Source organism: Nansenia antarctica (genome assembly GCF_963989245.1).
Source record: "Nansenia antarctica genome assembly, chromosome: 1".
Taxonomy (NCBI): domain Eukaryota; kingdom Metazoa; phylum Chordata; class Actinopteri; order Argentiniformes; family Microstomatidae; genus Nansenia; species Nansenia antarctica.
The window spans coordinates 22,120,706-22,143,205 of NC_137674.1; the positions used below are offsets into that span (position 1 = coordinate 22,120,706).

General features: G+C 50.2%; 1 protein-coding gene across 1 annotated transcript in view; it reads right to left on the reverse strand.

Moving 5' to 3' along the window:
• atrn (attractin) overlaps positions 1-22,500 on the reverse strand; it is a gene marked incomplete at both ends in the record, with an annotated part of 85,765 nt that overhangs the window by 18,999 nt on the left and 44,266 nt on the right. Inside the window, 13 exon segments of the mRNA XM_080538806.1 lie at positions 1,577-1,677; positions 1,680-1,733; positions 4,519-4,597; positions 5,132-5,226; positions 6,333-6,385; positions 11,084-11,177; positions 11,644-11,781; positions 14,065-14,322; positions 14,841-15,026; positions 15,336-15,555; positions 16,426-16,607; positions 17,170-17,308; positions 22,240-22,361. Coding sequence (XP_080394932.1) covers positions 1,577-1,677; positions 1,680-1,733; positions 4,519-4,597; positions 5,132-5,226; positions 6,333-6,385; positions 11,084-11,177; positions 11,644-11,781; positions 14,065-14,322; positions 14,841-15,026; positions 15,336-15,555; positions 16,426-16,607; positions 17,170-17,308; positions 22,240-22,361 — 1,721 coding nt within the window.

Genomic DNA, 22,500 nt, shown 5'->3' on the forward strand with positions numbered 1-22,500 from the left:
GTGTCTAGGTGATAGTGTATGAGGTGTCTAGGTGATAGTGTACTGAGGTGTCTAGGTGATAGTGTATGAGGTGTAGAGGTGATAGTGTATGAGGTGTCTAGGTGATAGTGGTATGAGGTGTCTAGGTGATAGTGTATGAGGTGTCTAGGTGATAGTGTATGAGGTGTAGAGGTGATAGTGTATGAGGTGTAGAGGTGATAGTGTATGAGGTGTAGAGGTGATAGTGTATGAGGTGTCTAGGTGATAGTGTATGAGGTGTAGAGGTGATAGTGTATGAGGTGTCTAGGTGATAGTGTATGAGGTGTCTAGGTGATAGTGTATGAGGTGTAGAGGTGATAGTGTATGAGGTGTAGAGGTGATAGTGTATGAGGTGTCTAGGTGATAGTGTATGAGGTGTAGAGGGTGGATAGTGTATGAGGTGTCGGAGGTGATAGTGTATGAGGTGTCTAGGTGATAGTGTATGAGGTGTAGAGGTGATAGTGTATGAGGTGTCGAGGTGATAGTGTATGAGGTGTCTAGGTGATAGTGTATGAGGTGTCTAGGATAGTGATGAGGTGTAGAGGTATAGAGGTGTAGCGTTGGTCACCGTCATATTGAGCCAAAATCTGAAGCTTTCCACATTAGCAGCATTCTAGGGGTGAACACTGGTGTGTGTGTGTGTGTGTGTGTGTGTGTGTGTGTCACTGGTGTGTGTGTGTGTGTGTGTGTGTGTGTGTGTGTGTGTGTGTGTGTGTGTGTGTGTGTGTGTGTGTGTGTGAGGCTGGCTGCATAAACACATCAGCAGTCAAGCAGAGACACACAGAGGTCCATTCACTGCTGGCTGGGTAGGAACACTGGACCAGGAATTACCCCACCCCCACCTCTCCCAGGAACTACCCCACCCCCACCTCTCCAAGGAAGTATACCACCCCACCTCGCCCAGGAACTACACCACCCCCACCTCTCCCAGGAACTACCCCACCCCCACCTCTCCAAGGAAGTATACCACCCCCACCTCGCCCAGGAACTACACCACCCCCACCTCTCCCAGGAACTACCCCACCCCCACCTCTCCAAGGAAGTATACCACCCCCACCTCTCCCAGGAACTACACCACCCCCACCTCTCCAGGAACTACACCACCACCCCCTCTCCCAGGAACTACACCACCACCCCCACCTCTCCCAGGAACTACACCACCCCCACCTCTCCAGGGCGCTGAGAGGAGGAGGAGGAGGAGGAGGAGGAGAAGAGGGAGGAGGAGGAGGAGGAGGAGGAGAGAGAGGAGTAGGAGGAAGAGGAGGAAGAGGAAGATCAGGAGGAGGAGGAAGAGGAGGAGGAGGAGGAGGAGGAGAGGGAGGAGGAGGAGAGGGAGGAGTAGGAGGAGGAGGAGGAAGAGGAGGAGGAGGATGAGGAGGGGGGGGGGGAGGAGGAGGAGGAGGAAGAGGAGGAGGAAGAGGAACAGGAAGAGCAGGAGGAGGAGGAAGAGGAAGAGGAAGAGGAGGAAGAAGAGGAGGAGGAGGAGGAAGAGGAGGAAGAGGAGGAGGAGGAAGAGGAGGAAGAGGAGGAGGAGGAGTAGGAGGAGAACAGGACTCACCTGGATCTTGATTGGCCAGGTGAAGTTGCTGACGTAGACAAAGAAGGTGATGTTGGGGTTGTTCCTGAAGTCAAAGTTCTCGTTGGAGAAGCTGTCCTTGACTCCTTAATGCTGCTCCTCGACACGATGGGGATCTCCTCTCCTGTCTGGGTGCCTGCTGGAGAGAGAGAGAGAGAGAGAGAGAGAGAGAGAGAGAGAGAGAGAGAGAGAGAGAGAGAGAGAGAGAGAGAGAGAGAGAGAGAGGGAGAGAGAGAGAGAGAGAAAGAGAGAGAGAGAGAGAGAGGGAGAGAGACAGAGAGAGACAGAGAGAGCCAGAGAGAGACAGAGAGAGAGAGAGGGAGAGAGAGTATGAGAGAGAGAGAGACAGAGGAAGAGTACAAGAGAGAGAGAGAGTATTAGAGAGAGAGAGAGAGAGGGAGAGAGAGAGAGAGAAAGTATTAGAGAGAGAGAGAGAGAGAGGGAGAGAGTGTAAGAGAGAGAGAGAGTGTGTTATAGAGAGAGAGAGAGTATTAGAGAGAGAGAAAAAAAGCAGGAGAAGAGTAGAAGGAGGGAGGATATCAGCAGCGTGGACACAGACACCTCCTCTGTAGCAGCTCAGTCTAATGGGGCTTTTCCACTACGGTGCTGACCCGGTGCTGACCCGGGTCAGCCCGCTTCGGTCTGCTTCTTTTCCCCTTTTCCATTAGTCGTCCCAGGTCGGTTCGGTCCCAGGTCGGCTCGCTTCTTTAGCTCCACATCGACCCCAGGGTCTACAATTTCATATCCGGGTCTTTTTGCCAGGCTGCGTGTGACGTGTGACGCTGCACACCGTTGATTGGTCAATGGAAATCGTCATCCCATGTCCCATCCCATATTTCTTCACTAACCGCCATCTTGAAATACCACATTCACTCTAGGAAAATGTCACTACAGTTTCTGTAATAGCTTATTAATAAAGATTCAGAAAATTATGCTGACCATCGTATTATCTTAGTTTAATGTCATTTCAATGAATCATATAACTTTTATTTACAACAAGCACAACACAAAAATCGCTATTATGCACCGTGTTTGTCCGTGAATAACACCGGCTGTGGAGGTGGTACAAACACAATACTCCTTTGCTAATAACTTCACCATCTGTCTACGGTCATTTTGAGCCCTTAACCACCGCGCTGACACCCCGAGAAGTTATGCTTTTAACCGTAAACTCGATGAACCGGGAGTTCACCCGGCCGCTGCTGCTGTGCTGTCCAGCCATTTTCGCCGTTCACTCATGAGTCAAATGCCGGTTTTAACAGGGAATTCGCTCCGCGCTGTGTCCACGGTGATAGGAGTGGAGGATCGACTCCATTCAAAAACTTTTGAATTCCCTGGCTTCTCCTCTTTCCGGACACGTTTGAATTGTTATCCTAACCCCCGGTAAACCGAAGTTATTAACCCGCAAACGGCACCGTGTTTGTCTGTGAATAACACCAGCTGTGGAGGTGGTACAAACACAATACTCCTTTGCTAACTTCACCATCTGTCTACGGTCATTTTGAGCCCTTAACCACCGCGCTGACACCCCGAGAAGTTATGCTTTTAACCGTAAACTCGATGAACCGGGAGTTCACCCGGCCGCTGCTGCTGTGCTGTCCAGCCATTTTCGCCGTTCACTCATGAGTCAAATGCCGGTAGATTCGCGTCTTGTCGGCGTTTCCCGATGATGATACTACAGTTCATAAAGCAGACAAGTGAAGGCAGTGGTTTTAAGGGTTCAAAAAACATGACTTTATTATGTGTACATAGCTTCCTCTCTCTCTTTCTCTTTCTCTCCAAAAAAATCACGGCTGTTGCTGTGTACACCCGGAAGCTTTTTGCCAGGCTGCGTGTGACGCGTAACTCCGCCTACTATCGTCTACTCCTCCTACTAGTCCGGGTCGGTTTGTGTATAATGGAAAACCAGAACAGATCAAAAGTGACCCGAACCGATCCGAACTGCACTAACCCGGGCCGCTGATGGAAAAGCACCATAACCTGGGTCTAACCAGGTCTAACCAGGTCTAACCTGGGTCTAACCAGGTCTATCCAGGTCTAACCAGGTCTAACCTGGGTCTAACCAGGTCTAACCAGGTCTAACCTGGGTCTAACCAGGTCTAACCAGGTCGAACCAGGGTCTAACCAGGTCTAACCTGGGTCTAACCAGGGTCTAACCAGGGTCTAACCAGGTCTAACCAGGTCTAACCAGGTCTAACCAGGTCTAACCTGGGTCTAACCAGGTCTAACCAGGTCTAACCAGGGTCTAACCAGGTCTAACCAGGTCTAACCAGGTCTAACCAGGTCTAACCAGGTCTAACCAGGTCTAACCAGGTCTAACCAGGTCTAACCAGGGTCTAACCAGGTCTAACCAGGGTCTAACCAGGTCTAACCAGGTCTAACCTGGGTCTAACCAGGTCTAACCAGGGTCTAACCAGGGTCTAACCAGGGTCTAACCAGGGTCTAACCAGGTCTAACCAGGTCTAACCAGGTCTAACCAGGGTCTAACCAGGTCTAACCAGGGTCTAACCAGGTCTAACCAGGGTCTAACCAGGGTCTAACCAGGTCTAACCAGGTCTAACCAGGTCTAACCAGGTCTAACCTGGGTCTAACCAGGTCTAACCAGGGTCTAACCAGGGTCTAACCAGGTCTAACCAGGGTCTAACCAGGGTCTAACCAGGTCTAACCAGGGTCTAACCTGGGTCTAACCAGGTCTAACCAGGTCTAACCAGGTCTAACCTGGGTCTGGGTCTTCCAGTCTGAGACTGTAAGCTTTCACATGATGTGTCATAATCTGAAAATAGTTGAGGAAGATATTCTGCTTATTTGAATGTTGGTCCACCTCAAACCACATACCGGAGAAACAGGTGATGTCCAGAGGGTCAGGGCTAGAGAGGTAACCACGGTAACGTACCTGTGTCAGAGAGGTAACCATGGTGACGTACCTGTGAAGCTGGCGGCCCAGGTGATGTTCAGGTTGAAGTTCTTGGAGGCGTTGATGAACATGTCCAGGTCACGGTTAGGCTGGAGGGGAGGGGTCAGAGGTCAGAGAGAGGACACACAGAGACACAGAGACACACAGAGACACTCAGAGACACACAGAGACACACAGAGACACACAGAGACACTCAGAGACACACAGAGACACACAGAGACACACAGAGACACTCAGAGACACTCAGAGAGACACACACACACACAGAGACACTCAGAGACACTCAGAGACACACAGAGACACATAGAGACACACAGAGACACACAGGGACACACAGAGACACTCAGAGACACTCAGAGACACACAGAGACACACAGAGACACACAGAGACACACAGAGACACACAGGGACACACAGAGACACACAGAGACACTCAGAGACACACAGAGACACACAGAGACACACAGGGACACACAGAGACACTCAGAGACACTCAGACACACAGAGACACTCAGAGACACTCAGAGACACACAGAGACACACAGAGACACACAGAGACACACAGAGACATACAGAGACACACAGAGGACACACATGGATGGTTATGGTCAGTATGCTCCTACCTCCTCAGGCGTGGCTACAAAGTTGATGGCGGTGTAGTAGCGGTCGTCCTCCTGGGAGAGGCTGAAGGTGAACTGGTAGTCGATCAGGAGCGTGTCTGAAACAACACACATGATCACCTTTACCTCTAACATTTAACATTTTAACCATTAAGCTTTTATCCAAAGCGACTTCCAGTTACAAATCACAGGGACAGTCTCCCTGGAGTAACTGAGGGTTAGACAGTCTTCCTGGAGTAACTGAGGGTTAGACAGTCTCCCTGGAGTAACTGAGGGCTAAGGGCCTTACTCAAGGACACACTAGTGGTGGTGTTCCCAGGTCTTACTCAAGGACACACTAGTGGTGGTGTTCCCAGGTCTTACTCAAGGACAAACTAGTGGTGGTGTTCCCAGGTCTTACTCAAGGACACACTAGTGGTGGTGTTCCCAGGTCTTACTCAAGGACACACTAGTGGTGGTGTTCCCAGGTCTTACTCAAGGATACACTAGTGGTGGTGTTCCCAGGTCTTACTCAAGGACACACTAGTGGTGGTGTTCCCAGGTCTTACTCAAGGACACACTAGTGGTGGTGTTCCCAGGTCTTACTCAAGGACACACTAGTGGAGGTGTTCCCAGGTCTTACTCAAGGGCACACTAGTGGTGGTGTTCCCAGGTCTTACTCAAGGACACACTAGTGGTGGTGTTCCCAGGTCTTACTCAAGGACACACTAGTGGAGGTGTTCCCAGGTCTTACTCAAAGGCACACTAGTGGTGGTGTTCCCAGGTGGGATTTGAACTCACAACCTTCTGATCACCAGTCTAAGGTGAGTATCCTAAATATCCACTAGGTCTCCACTAGCCCCTAGCGTTTGTTGAGTCAGAGTCTGGGGTTGGAATACGGCAGACAGGAAGGAAGGCCGACTGTCAAACGGGGGTGGTGGTGGTGGTCCAAAACTCAAGTGCTTCGTAACACAGACGGGGTGAATTTTATGAATGAAAGTGAAAGTTCTGTCACTTTCTGTCCTCTCTGTCCTGTTCTGTCCTCTCTCCTCCCCCTCACTGTCCTACCCCTGTTCTTGTTTGAGAAGAGAAGAAGGTAGCTCATAAAGAGAGCAGCTTGTCCTGTCAGAGTGGTGTAACTGCAGTGGCGTCGGCCTGAACAAAGGCAGGAAGCCTGTAGGAGTGATTCCTCAGAGTGATTCTCGGTAATTGGAATTCCACTTACAGTAGCATGTTCCTTTGAGCGGGTTTCCTTGGTAACGGTTCTCCACTTCGCACCTGAAAGAGAAAAAAACAAGGGATGAAGGGGAAAAAAACAAGGGATGAAGGGAGACAAAGAGGGGGATTTAAATTCCAACCAGCCGGCGTGAACAACAATCCATATGTCACACAGGAAGGCTGGAGGAAAAACTACAACCTGAACGACTCCGAGAGACTCTGAAACACTGTGACCTTCAGACCGCGGGAGCCCAGAGACACCGTGGAGAAAGCAGATTCAGAGAGTGGAGGGGGGGGATGAAAAGAGAGACAGAAGGAGGGAGGGAGGGTGGTGGCGACAGAGACAAACGGCGCAGCACTTTGACGGGGAGGAGAGGATGTGAGGGGAGGAGGGAGGGAGGAGAGGAGGGAGGAGAGGAGGTGTGGGGAGGAGAGGAGGTGAGGGGAGGAGGGAGGGAGGGGGGAGGGAGGAGAGGAGGTGTGAGGAGGAGAGGAGGTGTGGGGAGGAGAGGAGGGAGGGAGGAGAGGAGGTGTGGGGAGGAGAGGAGGGAGGAGAGGAGGGAGGGAGGAGAGGAGGTGTGGGGAGGAGAGGAGGGAGGGAGGAGAGGAGGTGTGAGGAGGAGAGGAGGGAGGGAGGAGAGGTGTGGGGAGGAGAGGAGGTGAGGGGAGGAGGAAGGGAGGGGGGAGGGAGGAGAGGAGGTGTGAGGAGGAGAGGAGGTGTGGGGAGGAGAGGAGGGAGGGAGGAGAGGAGGTGTGGGGAGGAGAGGAGGGAGGGAGGAGAGGAGGTGTGGGGAGGAGGGAGGGAGGAGAGAAGGTGTGGGGAGGAGAGGAGGGAGGGAGGAGAGGAGGTGTGAGGAGGAGAGGAGGGAGGGAGGAGAGGAGGTGTGAGGAGCAGTGATGCCGGTAACGCGATACTAAGTATCGCGATACTCTAATCTGATTACTTTTCCCAGTAACGAGTATTCTATCGCGATACTATTTCCAAATCAGTAATCTGATTAAAGTTACTTATTCGAGTGACTGTGCGTTACTATTGCGTTACTACCTCATAACTTAGGCTAAATGCAGTATTTCTTTGTAATGTTCGATAGTAAACAAACATTTATTGCTTTTCTCGCGTCTTGGGGAGTGACGTCAGTGATCACGTTTTCAACACGAGGTGCAGCAGAATCGCTCACGTGTATCACCACGCTGATTGCACAGTGTAAACAGAAGCGTATAATGGAGCGAGAACAGAGATATGCGTTAAATAGCTGGAAATATAGGGATTATTTTGAGTTTGTGTCAGCAAAGGATGACAAGAACATAAATGTTCGTTGTACACTCTGTGCTGGAAAGAAAATATTGTCCTGTGGTAAAACCACAACATCAAATTTAAAGAAACATTTGGAATCTCTGCACAGCACAGTCAAGCTCGCGGAGAAAGTCCCAGAGACCGCGGCCTCGACTTCTGCGGGAGGTCCCACACCGCTCAAGCAACAAAAGCTGGACTTCAGTAGGCCTACAAAATCACAACCTGTAAGTGTGGGAGAGTTGAATAAATTGGTCGGGCGGTATGTTGTAGAGGAAATGCTGCCCATAAACACAGTTGACTCGCCCTCTTTCCGTGCCATCATTAACAAGATCCCCACTACTACCAATGCCGAGCTACCTCACAGAACATCTTTTTCTTCGTACTTGGAGAAGGAGTATGCAGAGATGGAAAAACATCTGAAGGCTGCGCTGAACGAGGTCGACTATGTGTCAACTACAGCGGACATTTGGACAGCTAACAATAGGAGCTATATGGGAGTAACGCTCCACTGGATTAGTAGATCCACATTAGACCGCAACAAGGCTGCATTGGCGTGTAGGAGAATCCGCGGTAGACACACGTATGATGTTATTGGTGCAGAAATCGAAAACATTCACTCTTCATATGGACTAATCAACAAAGTAGTAGCAACAGTGACAGATAATGGATCTAACTTTGTCAAGGCATTTCAAGTCTATCAGCCTGCTGTCACAGAGTCCGATGATGAGACGGTGGAGGAGGCCACGGATGATGTCACTTTTTTAGATGTGTCAGAAATCCTATCAGCTGAGGATGATAGTGATGGCCAGCTGATTCTTCCCCCGCACCAAAGGTGTGCTTCACATACCCTCAACCTTATTTCTACAAGTGATGTGGAGAAGTACATCACTTCCAAACCAGAGAGCAAGGCTGTGTATAGGAGCAGCACAGCAAAATGCACAGCTCTCTGGACGAAAGCAAGCCGATCTACCGTTGCGTCAGAAACGGTGGAGGAGGTTAACAAAAGAAAGCTCCTGGTACCGACATCCACAAGGTGGAATTCCTTTTACGAAGCCATAAAGAGAATCGCAGAAATCCCCATGAATGAGCTGACTACTCTGTGCAACAAGCTGGGAGTGAAGTGCTTCAAAGACCAGGAGTACCAGTACCTGCATGAGTACTGTACCGTCATGAAGCCTCTAACTATAGCACTGGATATCCTACAAGGTGACTGTCCGTATGGGACTTTACTGCCCACACTTGAAGTCCTGATGCAGAAGACCCTTGCTGTGAAAGACACCCTATCCAAGATGACTGCAGGCCTTCCAGATGCCATAGTGCAGGTATGCTATGTTGTTCCATCTTAAAGATAAATAAATACATTTTCATTGCACTATTCATGAACATGGAGCAGAGTCACACCATACTGCAGTATGTAGGTTGTCAGTTGCACAAACTAATTGCATACATAATTAGTAAATAAAGGTATAAATAATAGACCTTATAGGCTACAACTAGATAATAATAAACATATCAAATTATATCTTTCAGGCTATCCAGACTCGTTTTGCCAGTGTGCTGGACAACAAAGATGCCCTTCTCGCAGCTGCTAGTTGTCCAAAATTCAAACTCCGATGGCTGAGAGATGAAGGTAGGAGGGAGCAAGTAAAGGAGCTTCTCACAGCATAATGTCGCAAAACTGCTCCTGCAGCACAGAGCCCTGCCAGTGTACCCACCACGACTGCCAACCAAGGCGAGATGGACTTTTTTGCTTTTGAGGCGGAGCCAGAGGAGACCTACTCGGCAGAAAAGGAAGTCATGGACTACTTGAGGTCAGGGCATGAGCTTCAGATTCTGAATCAGTATCCAAACATTAAGAACATTTTCTTGAAGTATAACACTCCAACCCCATCTAGCGCTCCTGTAGAGCGGCTCTTTAGTCTGGGAGGTTTGGTGCTCACGCCTAGAAGGAACAGACTTTCTGACAAGAGGTTTGAGAAGCTTCTGTTAATGAGATACAACCACTGGTTTACTCGCCCCTTTCCACTGTTTCACTCATAGTGTGTTCATGGCCTCCATAGCGTGTTCATGGCCTCCATAGCGTGTTCATGGCCTCCATAGCGTGTTCATGGCCTCCTTCCAGTCTTGACAGCTGAGTTCACTCTTCATTGATAAACTCAGACTCACCCAGTTTAGGATTAGGATTATATTAGGATCATATCTGAATGGTCAGGGTAGGTTTTAGGTTTTGTGAAACCACTCCTTGCTAGTTACTGTGTTAAATAAAGATTATATTTATTTTATTGTTTAAAAACAAGTATTTATGTTGGGTGAGGCAAAGAAAGACTCTTTATTTTGTTGTTTTAAGTTATTGTTTAAAGTTTAATTATGTAATTTAAGTTACTGTTAAAATAAAGTGAGTTTTGGCAAAACCAGTTTTCATTTTTATGTTGCGGGGGGGGGGGGGGGGGGTCGGGTGCCTAGGCAGCTGCCAATAGTAACTAAAAAAGTAACTAGTAATCTAACTTAGTTACTTTTTAAATCAAGTAATCAGTAAAGTAACTAGATTACTTTTTAAAGGAGTAATCAGTAATCAGTAATCAGAATACTTTTTCAAAGTAACTGTGGCAACACTGGTGAGGAGGAGAGGAGGGAGGGAGGAGAGGAGGTGTGAGGAGGAGAGGAGGTGTGGGGAGGAGGGAGGAGATGAGGTGTGAGGAGGAGAGGACGTGTGGGGAGGAGAGGAGGTGTGGGGAGGAGGGAGGAGAGGAGGTGTGAGGAGGAGAGGAGGTGTGGGGAGGAGAGGAGGTGTGGGGAGGAGGGAGGAGAGGAGGTGTGAGGAGGAGAGGTGTGGGGAGGAGAGGAGGTGTGGGGAGGAGAGGAGGGAGGGAGGAGAGGAGGTGTGAGAAGGAGAGGAGGGGGGAGGGAGGAGAGGAGGTGTGAGGAGAGGAGGTGTGGGGAGGAGGGAGGGAGGAGAGAGGGAGGGAGGAGAGGAGGTGTGGGGAGGAGAGGAGGTGTGAGAAGGAGAGGAGGGGGAGGGAGGAGAGGAGGTGTGAGAAGGAGAGGAGGGAGGGAGGAGAGGAGGTGTGAGGAGGAGAGGAGGTGTGGGGAGGAGAGGAGGTGTGAGGAGGAGGGAGGGAGGAGAGAGGGAGGGGGGAGGGAGGAGAGGAGGTGTGAGAAGGAGAGGAGGGAGGAGGGAGGAGGTGTGGGGAGGAGAGGAGGTGTGAGGAGAGGAGGTGTGGGGAGGAGGGAGGGAGGAGAGAGGGAGGGGGGAGGGAGGAGAGGAGGTGTGGGGAGGAAAGGAGGTGTGAGGAGGAGAGGAGATGTGAGGAGGAGGCAGGAGGGAGGGAGGGAGGGGGGAGGAGAGGAGGTGTGAGGGAGGGAGGGAGGGGGAGGGGGGAGGACTTACAGGTGGCAGAGGGAGGGAGGGGGGAGGAGGAGGGAGGCAGGGAGGGAGGGAGGAGGGGGGAGGGAGGAGGACTTACAGGTGGCAGCGGTCGCCCTTGATGCCCTTGGTGGTGCAGAAGCACTTCCCGTTGTTGGGGTTACACATCCCCGCATGGCCGTTACACTTACAGGCTGGGGAGAGACAACATCTTCATCATCATCATCATCAAAGAGAGAGAACAGGGTTACACATCCCCCCGCATGGCCGTTACACTTACAGGCTGGGGAGGACAACATCATCATCAACATCATCATTCTCAACATCATCATCCTCAACATCATCATCATCATCATCATCATCATCATCATCATCATCATCATCTCAAACTTTCACACCTGGCCTACTGGACTGTACATCACTTCTCCTAATAACACCGCAGTTACAACCAGGTGTTGGGGTGTCCCATAACCGACTTGTTATTTACATTTACATTATTGGCATTTAGCAGACGCCTTATTCCAAAGCGACTTACAATCAATACATTTGACTAAGCAAGTGAATCATCAATCCACCAGTCGTAGCAGGAAGAGTAATCAGTCGTCGTGATAGAAGAAGAATGGCTGTTGTACAACCCTCACCCCCCCATCAGTCACTCACGCTGGCAGCTGCCTCCGTTGGTGGGGTCGCCGTAGTAACCAGCCACGCAGCTCTCACACTGCCGCCCGGTGGTCAGGTCCTCACACTGCTCACACACACTCTGGTTGACGCAGGGGCTGTGGCCGTTACACTGGCACGCTGCAACACACACACACACACACACACACACACACACACACACACCCTCAGTTACACTGGCACGCTGCAGGAGACACAACCCTCAGTTACACATTGTGGAGTACCTCAGGGGAGTGTGCTGGGGCCTCTTTTATTTCTTTTTTATATTAATGATATGTGTATATATATGAACGTAGCCTGTCAGTTATTTTCTGTCTTGTCAGTTATATTTATATGCAGAAGATTCTGCTTTGCTTGTTTCCCACCCAGACAAGGTAGTTAGGGTTAGACACTCAAGACACTCTAAGCTCAGAGCTTGAAAACATCGGAGTCTGGGTAGCGGAAAACACCGACAACACACAACACAGACAACACAACATGCTGCTCCTACCTGGACAGGTAAGTCCTCTAACTCCTACCTGGACAGACCTCTAACACCTACCTGGACAGACATCTAACTCCTACCTGGACAGACCTCTAACACCTACCTGGACAGTCCTCTAACACCTACCTGGACAGACCTCTAACTCCTACCTGGACAGGTAAGTCCTCTAACTCCTACCTGGACAGACCTCTAACTCCTACCTGGACAGTCCTCTAACTCCTACCTGGACAGACCTCTAACTCCTACCTGGACAGTCCTCTAACTCCTACCTGGACAGACCTCTAACTCCTACCTGGACAGACCTCTAACTCCTACCTGGACAGACCTCTAACTCCTACCTGGACAGTCCTCTAACTCCTACCTGGACAGACCTCTAACTCCTACCTGGACAGGTTAGTCCTCTAACTCCTACCTGGACAGTCCTCTAACTCCTACCTGGACAGTCCTCTAACTCCTACCTGGACAGACCTCTAACTCCTACCTGGACAGACCTCTAACTCCTACCTGGACAGACCTCTAACTCCTACCTGGACAGACCTCTAACTCCTACCTGGACAGGTAAGTCCTCTAACTCCTACCTGGACAGGTAAGTCCTCTAACTCCTACCTGGACAGGTAAGTCATCTAACTCCTACCTGGACAGACCTCTAACTCCTACCTGGACAGACCTCTAACTCCTACCTGGACAGACCTCTAACTCCTACCTGGACAGTCCTCTAACTCCTACCTGGACAGTCCTCTAACTCCTACCTAGACAGACCTCTAACTCCTACCTGGACAGTCCTCTAACTCCTACCTGGACAGACCTCTAACTCCTACCTGGACAGACCTCTAACTCCTACCTGGACAGACCTCTAACTCCTACCTGGACAGACCTCTAACTCCTACCTGGACAGACCTCTAACTCCTACCTGGACAGACCTCTAACTCCTACCTGGACAGTCCTCTAACTCCTACCTGGACAGTCCTCTAACTCCTACCTGGACAGTCCTCTAACTCCTACCTGGACAGACCTCTAACTCCTACCTGGACAGTCCTCTAACTCCTACCTGGACAGTCCTCTAACTCCTACCTGGACAGACCTCTAACTCCTACCTGGACAGACCTCTAACTCCTACCTGGACAGTCCTCTAACTCCTACCTGGACAGACCTCTAACTCCTACCTGGACAGACCTCTAACTCCTACCTGGACAGACCTCTAACTCCTACCTGGACAGACCTCTAACTCCTACCTGGACAGGTAAGTCCTCTAACTCCTACCTGGACAGACCTCTAACTCCTACCTGGACAGACCTCTAACTCCTACCTGGACAGGTAAGTCCTCTAACTCCTACCTGGACAGACCTCTAACTCCTACCTGGACAGACCTCTAACTCCTACCTGGACAGTCCTCTAACTCCTACCTGGAGAGACCTCTAACTCCTACCTGGACAGACCTCTAACTCCTACCTGGACAGACCTCTAACTCCTACCTGGACAGACCTCTAACTCCTACCTGGACAGACCTCTAACTCCTACCTGGACAGGTAAGTCCTCTAACTCCTACCTGGACAGACCTCTAACTCCTACCTGGACAGACCTCTAACTCCTACCTGGACAGACCTCTAACTCCTACCTGGACAGACCTCTAACTCCTACCTGGACAGGTTAGTCCTCTAACTCCTACCTGGACAGACCTCTAACTCCTACCTGGACAGACCTCTAACTCCTACCTGGACAGACCTCTAACTCCTACCTGGAGAGACCTCTAACTCCTACCTGGACAGTCCTCTAACTCCTACCTGGAGAGACCTCTAACTCCTACCTGGAGAGACCTCTAACTCCTACCTGGACAGACCTCTAACTCCTACCTGGACAGACCTCTAACTCCTACCTGGACAGACCTCTAACTCCTACCTGGACAGACCTATAACACCTACCTGGACAGTGGATGAAGGACCAGTTGTATTTGGCCTCGTGGGGACACATGCTGATGTTCAGGGCTGGCTGGGTGGGGGGGGTGGGGGGCCCGGGGGGGCCGGGCAGTGTGGAGGGGGCGGGGACAGAGGTCTGGAACGGCCCCCGGTACGAGCCCTCGATGCACTGGCCCCGCCCCGTGTTGCTGGGGTCAGAACACCACCCGCACCCCGGCTGCTCCAGACACTGACCGCACGTCCTGTACCCAGAACAGTTCTCTGCTGTCTCACACACACACACACACACACACACACACACACACACACACACAGGCAAACACACAGGCACACACACACACACACACACACACACACACACACAGAAAGAGAGAGCACCAATCAACCACAGGGGTCAGTGTTACGGGGGCAGCTGTTCATGGTGTACCAGGGGAGGTCAGGGGGGTGTGGGGGGGTTAGGGGATGGTGAGGGGGGGTGTAGGGGTAGAGGGGGGGTCTTACGGGGGCAGCTGTTCATGGTGTACCAGGGGAGGTCAGGGGGGTGTAGGGGTAGAGGGGGGGTCTTACAGGGGCAGCTGTTCATGGTGTACCAGGGGAGGTCAGGGGGGGTGTAGGGGTAGGGGGGTCTTACAGGGGCAGCTGTTCATGGTGTACCAGGGGGGGTGTAGGGGTAGTTCTAGGGGTAGTAGAGAGGGGGTAGTTCTTACGGGGGCAGCTGTTCATGGTGTACCAGGGGGGGTGTAGGGGGGGTGTAGGGGTAGTAGAGAGGGGGTAGTTCTTACGGGGGCAGCTGTTCATGGTGTACCACTCCATACACTGTCCGAAGGGGAAGGATGCCACGTAGGCGTTGGAGTCGACACACTGGCGCATGTTGCTGCACCACATGCACTCTGAGCTGCTGCTGGTGCACTCGGTGCAGGTCCCCCGCAGGGCGCAGGGGGTCCGGCACTGCTTAGCACTGTGATTGGCTGAGGAGACAGAGAACAGAGCTGTGATTGGCTGAGGAGACATAGAACAGAGCTGTGATTGGCTGAGGAGACAGAGAACAGAGCTGTGATTGGCTGAGGAGACAGAGAACAGAGCTGTGATTGGCTGAGGAAGGTGTGTGTGTGTGTATATACAGTGTGCGTGTGCGTGTGCATGTGTGTGAATATACAGTGTGCGTGTGTGTGTGTGTGTGTGTGTGTGTGTGTGTGTGTGTATATATATACAGTGTGTGTGTGTGTGTGTGTATATATATATACAGTGTGTGTGTGTGTGTGTGTGTGTGTGTGTACCTGGGCGTTCACACAGGCTGCCGTTCACGGGGCTGATGCAGGTTTGGGCCTTTAGCCCGGTGGCGTTGGGCTCGGCCAGGTAGCCACAGAACCCGGCGTCGCTGGGCTCCCCGGGCAGCCACTGCAGGGACGCGTTAGCGAACGGAGACATGTCCTCCCAACACCAGTACGACACGTTGATCTTCCTCAGGCCCACCCAGGGAGTCACCACCGCCTTGTACTACACACACACACACACACACACACACACAGAGAGAGAGACACACACACACACACACACCACGGCCGCGTCAGTTAGACAGCAGGGCAATAAACAAACTGTTGAAAGTATAAAATCACCCAATTTAAAATGTTTAGAACAACACAAAACAAAAACAAAAAGGACAGTACAGTATAAAAAAGAGGAACCTAAGAAAAAACTGTAAAAGAGAGGACGCAAAACAAAACAAAGAAATGACTGTGTTGAGCATAGGGCTGAATGAACAGTGTCTAGCGTATTTTAAGCTAGTTTTTCAAAGTTCGCAAGGAAAAAATAATCATGACTGCGAATTATGCGTGTTTCCATTTACTGGTTTAGAGCGAATAAGCTAGGCTAGGCTAGGCTACGTAATTCAGGAATTAGTTTCACTTGGGAAAGTTATAATAATAATCCTTGCGTGTCAGAAGCATCGGCCATGTGGCAGACAGTCCAGAGACGCAGGAGACAGTTGAGTCACGTGAGTTGAATGTTCACTACGTCAGAGTTTATTCTGCAGACCTGTTTGCATCTAACTCTGTGAGCGTTAACTCTGATTCACATGAGGCAAAAACCTCCAGGCAAAAACCTCCTCAAACGAACGAGCGTAACAAACTTGTGTGTGAATTAGAGGAAGTTCATTCAAATGAAGGCGTTTCCATACATTTCTAATGCGAATCAGAGATGGCGAATGGTTTGTGGAAACACGACGACAGTAACCATAGCGACCATGCGCTGCTGTTACCCTGCTCACCAGCACGCTCATGACCTGCAGCTCCTTCAGGACGTAGTCCACCTTGTACTAACACCTCCCTGTACTATCACCTGTACTAACACCTGTACTACCCTGCTCACCAGCACGCTCATGACCTGCAGCTCCTTCAGGACGTAGTCCACCTTGTCCTGGGAGGTCAGGGAGGCCAGCACCGCGCTGTGGGAGCGGCAGGACAGCTTGGCGTTGTCGTACGAGTCCTTCGCCGTCAGGAACTTCAGACACGAGTTTCCTACCAGGTGCCAGCTCTCCCCACAGATGTTCTCTGAGGGGGGGGGGAGGGGGGGGGACAGGGTTAGGGCAGTTACCTACCAGGTAACTGGTACTACTAGGAGAACACATTAGTGTGACTGTGTCGGGGTGGTGGAGGTGGGCCTGGTGGAGCTTCTTAGATAACTGTACACCCCGTTATAAAAACCTGTCAAATAAATTAATGAATTCATTCGTTCATTCATTCATTCGTTCGTTCGTTCGTTCATTCATTCATTCATTCAAATCCCACCTGGGAACACCACCTCTACTTGTGCGCTGGAGTAAGACTCTTACTACCTCACAGTCCTGAGTCACTCCTACATACCTCACGGTCCTGAGTCACTCCAGACTTGTTTCATTGTAAGTGGCTTGTGATGACACCATCTTTTAAAAATGTTCAAATGTAAATGTGAAGTGTGGTTGTACACAGATGAAAGCAGGGTTAGGTGTCATGGTGACAGGGTTAGTGTTAGGTTGTCATGGAGACAGGGTTAGGGTTAGGTGTCATGGTGACAGGGTCAGGGTTATGTTGCCATGGTGACAGGGTCAGGGTCAGGTTGTCATGGAGACCGTACCAGGCAGGGAGATGCACTCCTGGTTCCTGGGTTCCCACTGGCAGGTCTGGTCCTGGGCGCAGCTGCGGCAGCTGGTCTTCTTGTTGCAGACGTAGGAGGGGTTGTCTCTGGGACACGCCTCGTACTGCCCCACGGCCCCCTGGGTAAACACAACACAGTGTTTCCTCTACATGCATTTATTGGTGGCGGGCCGCCACGAATGAATTTCCTCCGCCACGAATTGATTCAGTCCACACAAAAAAAATAATAAAATCTCAAAACTAAAATAACAAATCTGAACATTTTAGCTGATTAAAATATATCTGATCCTAGATCAGCGCTATAATGGATGTTGACTAAAAGTGCACCTAAATCCACGCCCATCTCTCTCTAACCGCTGATCCAAAATCAGATTAATGACATTCAGTTGACGACGTGACACAAGGGCTCCTGATTGGTCTAAATGTGAACTGTGGTATTATTGTTATTGTGTACAGGCCACCGTAGTGACATCAGGGGGGTATTCCATCAACATCGCTAAAGGGAAAATCCAGGTTTAGTCTGATAAATCTCGCGAGAGTTCTTAAAAATATCCAGGCATATTCTGATAGGTCTCGCGAGAGTTATCAAAAATAAGCCAGGATTTTCCTTTAGCGACGTTGATGGAATACCCCCCAGGTCAGGTGGGCAGGTTACGACGAGACAACAAGAGACCGGTATTGTAGAGCTTACAGAGCGAGTTAAAATAAAGACACTTACATTGAAATACAGAAGGACTCACGTGTATGTTTAATAGAATAACACGACATGGTGTCAGAAGTCCTGTAAGTGAGTGTTAAGAGTTAGATCGGCCGACAAGTGTCATTTGAGCTCGTGACGGTGAGAAGGGAGAAGAAAAAATGGATGCTAATGCTAACGCGGGAGCAGCTGCAGTCCAGAGAGCTTCTTCGAAAAAGTAAACGAAAACAGCGACAGATGGATGGATTTTTCAAGAAAAAAGATGTCCCAGACACTTCAAACATTGCTGAAGCTAGCAGTGGCTATGAGCGACCCGAAACTGCATGGCTGGCAGGACCAAAGAAGCTAGGTGGTGGATCAGCTAACAGCGTTTATGGCGGGGTACCACCACCACCAGCTACAACTACAACTACAGCGGGAGAGCCATCAGCATCGGCTAGCTGTGTTGGTGTATCAGCAGACATTAGCAAGTCAAAAAACTATTCTTATCACTAAGTCACTTTAGCAACGACACAGGATTGTCAAGGGGAAAAGAAGGGGAGACGATTTTTTTATTGACAACGGAATTACATGCTGGAAAAACATGCAGCTAAAATTCAGGGAACATTTGGACCTTCAGAGACACACGGGAGAAGTACGGGAAAACAGGGCTGATGTGTGTGTCATCAAAGGTAAGAGTTTGTTTTCTTTAACTCAGCTGATACTCAGCTGTTTACCGAATGCTCCATCTGACTGTGATTTTACTTCTGTAATGTGGTGGGTTGACATAATTCACGCACGGAACTATAGGTTGAGAGTATTGTTCCGTCCGCAGTTGAGTGCGTAGTACCCAAGTTGTTTAGACTGTTCTATTTACTGCTTGAGTGTGTTGTTGACAATCGTTCATGTCCTTCATTAAACGTTTAGCTTTGTCATTTGATACGCCGCCTACGACTACCATCTCTCTGCACTACAGTAAACAGTTAATCAGTAACGTTAGCCGCTTTTGTGCTCATGTAGGCCTACTTCGTATTATATTATAGCTGATGATCTTTGTGTGTGTGTATGTGACTGTCAGTCACAAGTTTATATTCTGTATATTCATTATATATTTTTTGGCCATCCTCTAGTTTTGGCTGAAATGAGGTCGTTGTTTGAAAAAAAAAAAAAAAAAAAAAAAAGACGCGTGCGCGTGCACGCGAAAAAATACCGCGCGCGCGTACGGCTATCCGCCACCAATGTAAAAATTCCTGGAGGAAACACTGCAACACTGTCACTCCCCTGGACGTAGGAGGGGTTGTCTCTGGGACACGCCTCGTACTGCCCCACGGCCCCCTGTCTGAACTGTCTGAGCTGATCCGGCAAAAACACCTGCTATGGCGTAAAGCCGGCAAAAACACCTCTGACTGGCAATCCTTCAGGGAGCTAAGGAACAAATGCACCCAGTCGATCAGGAAAACAAAAGCAGATTTTTACATCAAACATCAATTCTCGACATGCGGATCCGACCCCAAACAGTTTTGGAAGACTGTCAAAATCATGGAAAATAAAAACACATCCTCTCAACTACCCACGGCAATCAAATCTGAGGACATTGTCATCTCAGATAAAGCCTCCATGGTGGACTGTTTTAACATGCACTTTGTTAGGGCTGGTCATGCTTTTACTGCTACACCCACTCCCACTCCCACTGTCAATCATGCTGCCTCAACCCCTAGCACTGGTCCCCCCCCAAGCACTCCGTGCTTCTCCTTCCAGCCAGTAGAGGAGAGTGAGGTGCTCAGGGAGTTGCTTAAACTGGACCCTTATAAATCAGCCGGGCTGGATGATCTGGACCCTTTCTATCTGAAATTAGCAGCTCACATTGTCTCAGTCCCCATCACCTGTCTGTTCAACCTCTCCCTGCAAACCTCAGAATTCCCCATGGACTGGAAATCTGATGCTGTCATCCTACTCTTCAAGGGAGGTGACAAGTTAGACCTAAACTGTTATAGGCCCATATCCATCCTACCCTGCCTCTCTAAAGTCTTAGAGAAACTGGTCAACAATCAGCTCACCCACCATCTGGAGTCCTATAGTATTTTCAGCACTACGCAATCCGGCTTTAGATCTGGCTACGGCTGTGTCTCTGCAACTCTTAAAGTGCTAAACGACATCATATGCACCTTTGACTCTAAGCACTACTGTGTAGCTGTATTTATTGACCTGGCAAAGGCAGAGGAATGCCTGGCATGGTTTAGCAACTACTTCTCTGGTCGTGTGCAGTCTGTGAGAGCTTAAGGCCTGCTGTCTGACCCAATGTCCCTGTCCATGGGTGTCCCCCAGGGCTCCATTCTGGGTCCAACACTATTTAATATTTTTATAAATAACATTGCTCACGCGGCTGGCAACTCTTACATCCATCTGTACGCCGACGACACCATTCTTTACACGTCTGGCCCCTCTCTGAACACTGCCCTGACCGACCTCCAACACAGCTTTAATAGCATCCAATATGCCTTCTCCAACCTCCATCTTCTCCTAAACACCGATAAAACTAAATGCATGATCTTCAATCGGACCCTACCCCAAGTCTCCTGTCCCCCAAAAATCACCTCACTGGCTGGGTCAGTACTAGAATTTGTCAACACATACAAATATCTAGGTATATGGCTCGATAGTTCACTCTCCTTCCAAACCCACATCAATAACCTACTCACCAAAGTCAGAACAAGAATTGGTTTCCTGTACCGCAATAAAGCTTCCTTCACCCACTCTGCAAAACACACTTTGGTAAAAATGACCATCCTGCCAATTCTGGACTATGGAGATATCATTTACAGGATTGCCCCCAAAAACCTTCTCAATAAACTGGACGTCATCCATCACACTGCCATCCGCTTTGTCACTGGGGCCCCTTTCAACACACATCACTGCGACCTGTACTCCCAAGTCAACTGGCCAGCACTCCACACCAGGCGACTGACCCACTGGTATCAGTTCATCTATAAATCCATCATCGGCAAATCCCCCTGCTACCTCTGCTTACTACTGAACTTCTCATCCAGCACACGCAATCTCCGCTCCAACAAATATATCACTCTGGTCCCCCCCAAAGTCCGCACATCCTTTGGCCGTCATTCTTTTCAGTTTGCTGCCCCCACTGACTGGAATGCGTTGCAGTTGGCACTAAAACTCACCACTCTAATCGCGTTACCCACTTTTAAACACTCACTTTTAGATGTTGTCTCGGATCACTGCACCTGCTTTTAAGATAACTTCCCCCTGGTCCCTGCTGTCTTTACATACTGTGTTGTGATGATGTTTTCGATACTTGTCGTGTATCGCACTCATGTTTTATATTGTATATATTGGGTTGTGTTTTATATCGTATATACTGTGTTGTGTTTTGTGTACAGACTTGCCTCTGTTCTGCCAATTGGCCAGATCGTCATTGTAAATGAGAATTGGTAGAATAAAGTTTTTGTTTTTTTAAGTTAACACAACACTGTCACTCCCCTGGATGTAGGAGGGGTTGTCTCTGGGACACGCCTCCTACTGCCTACTGGGTAAACACAACACTGTCACTCCCCTGCCCCGCCGGCCGTGCACACAGGGCTTCACACACAAACACACATACGACTGTACACTGCATCAGAGCTAACCCTAACCCTGTCTCCATGACAACCTAACACTAACCCTAACCCACACTGACACGTACGACTCTACACTGCATCAGAGCTAACCCTAACCCTGTCTCCATGACAACCTAACACTAACCCTAACCCACACTGACACGTACGACTCTACACTGCATCAGAGCTAACCCTAACCCTGTCTCCATGACAACCTAACACTAACCCTAACCCACACTGACACGTACGACTCTACACTGCATCAGAGCTAACCCCAACCCTGTCTCCATGACAACCTAACACTAACCCTAACCCATACTGACACGTACGACTCTACACTGCATCAGAGCTAACCCTAACCCACACTGACACGGGGAGGAGGGTTACACACTGCACGCATTCATGTTCTCTGGTGCTACACAGAGGAATCATTCTGCCCAGCCCTCCCCAGCTCCAGCCCCCAGTCCCAGACCAGCCCCAAACCCAGTCCCAGACCAGCCCCAAACCCAGTCCCAGACCAGCCCCAAACCCAGTCCCAGACCAGCCCCAGACCAGCCCCAAACCCTGCCCCAAACCCAGTCCCAGACCAGCCCCAAACCCAGCCCCAGACCAGCCCCAAACCCAGCCCAGCCCCAAACCCAGCCCCCCCCAGCCCCAGACCAGCCCCAAACCCAGCCCCAGACCAGCCCCAAACCCAGCCCCAGACCAGCCCCAAACTCAGTCCCAGACCAGCCCCAGACCAGCCCCCAGCCTTACTCACCGCAGCAGCAGTGCAGTTGCTGGCCAGCGAGACACACTGGACGCCGCACCACTGGCAGCCGTTGGTGTTGGCGGTGCAGCTGTAGCAGTCTGTGTACTGGTCACACCTCTCGTTGTCTGCATCTGAAACCAGCCAATCACAGGCTTTAATACTGAAACACACCAGACAACCAGCCAATCACAGGCTATAATACTGAAACACACCAGACAACCAGCCAATCACAGGCTTTAATACTGAAACACACCAGAACACCAGCCAATC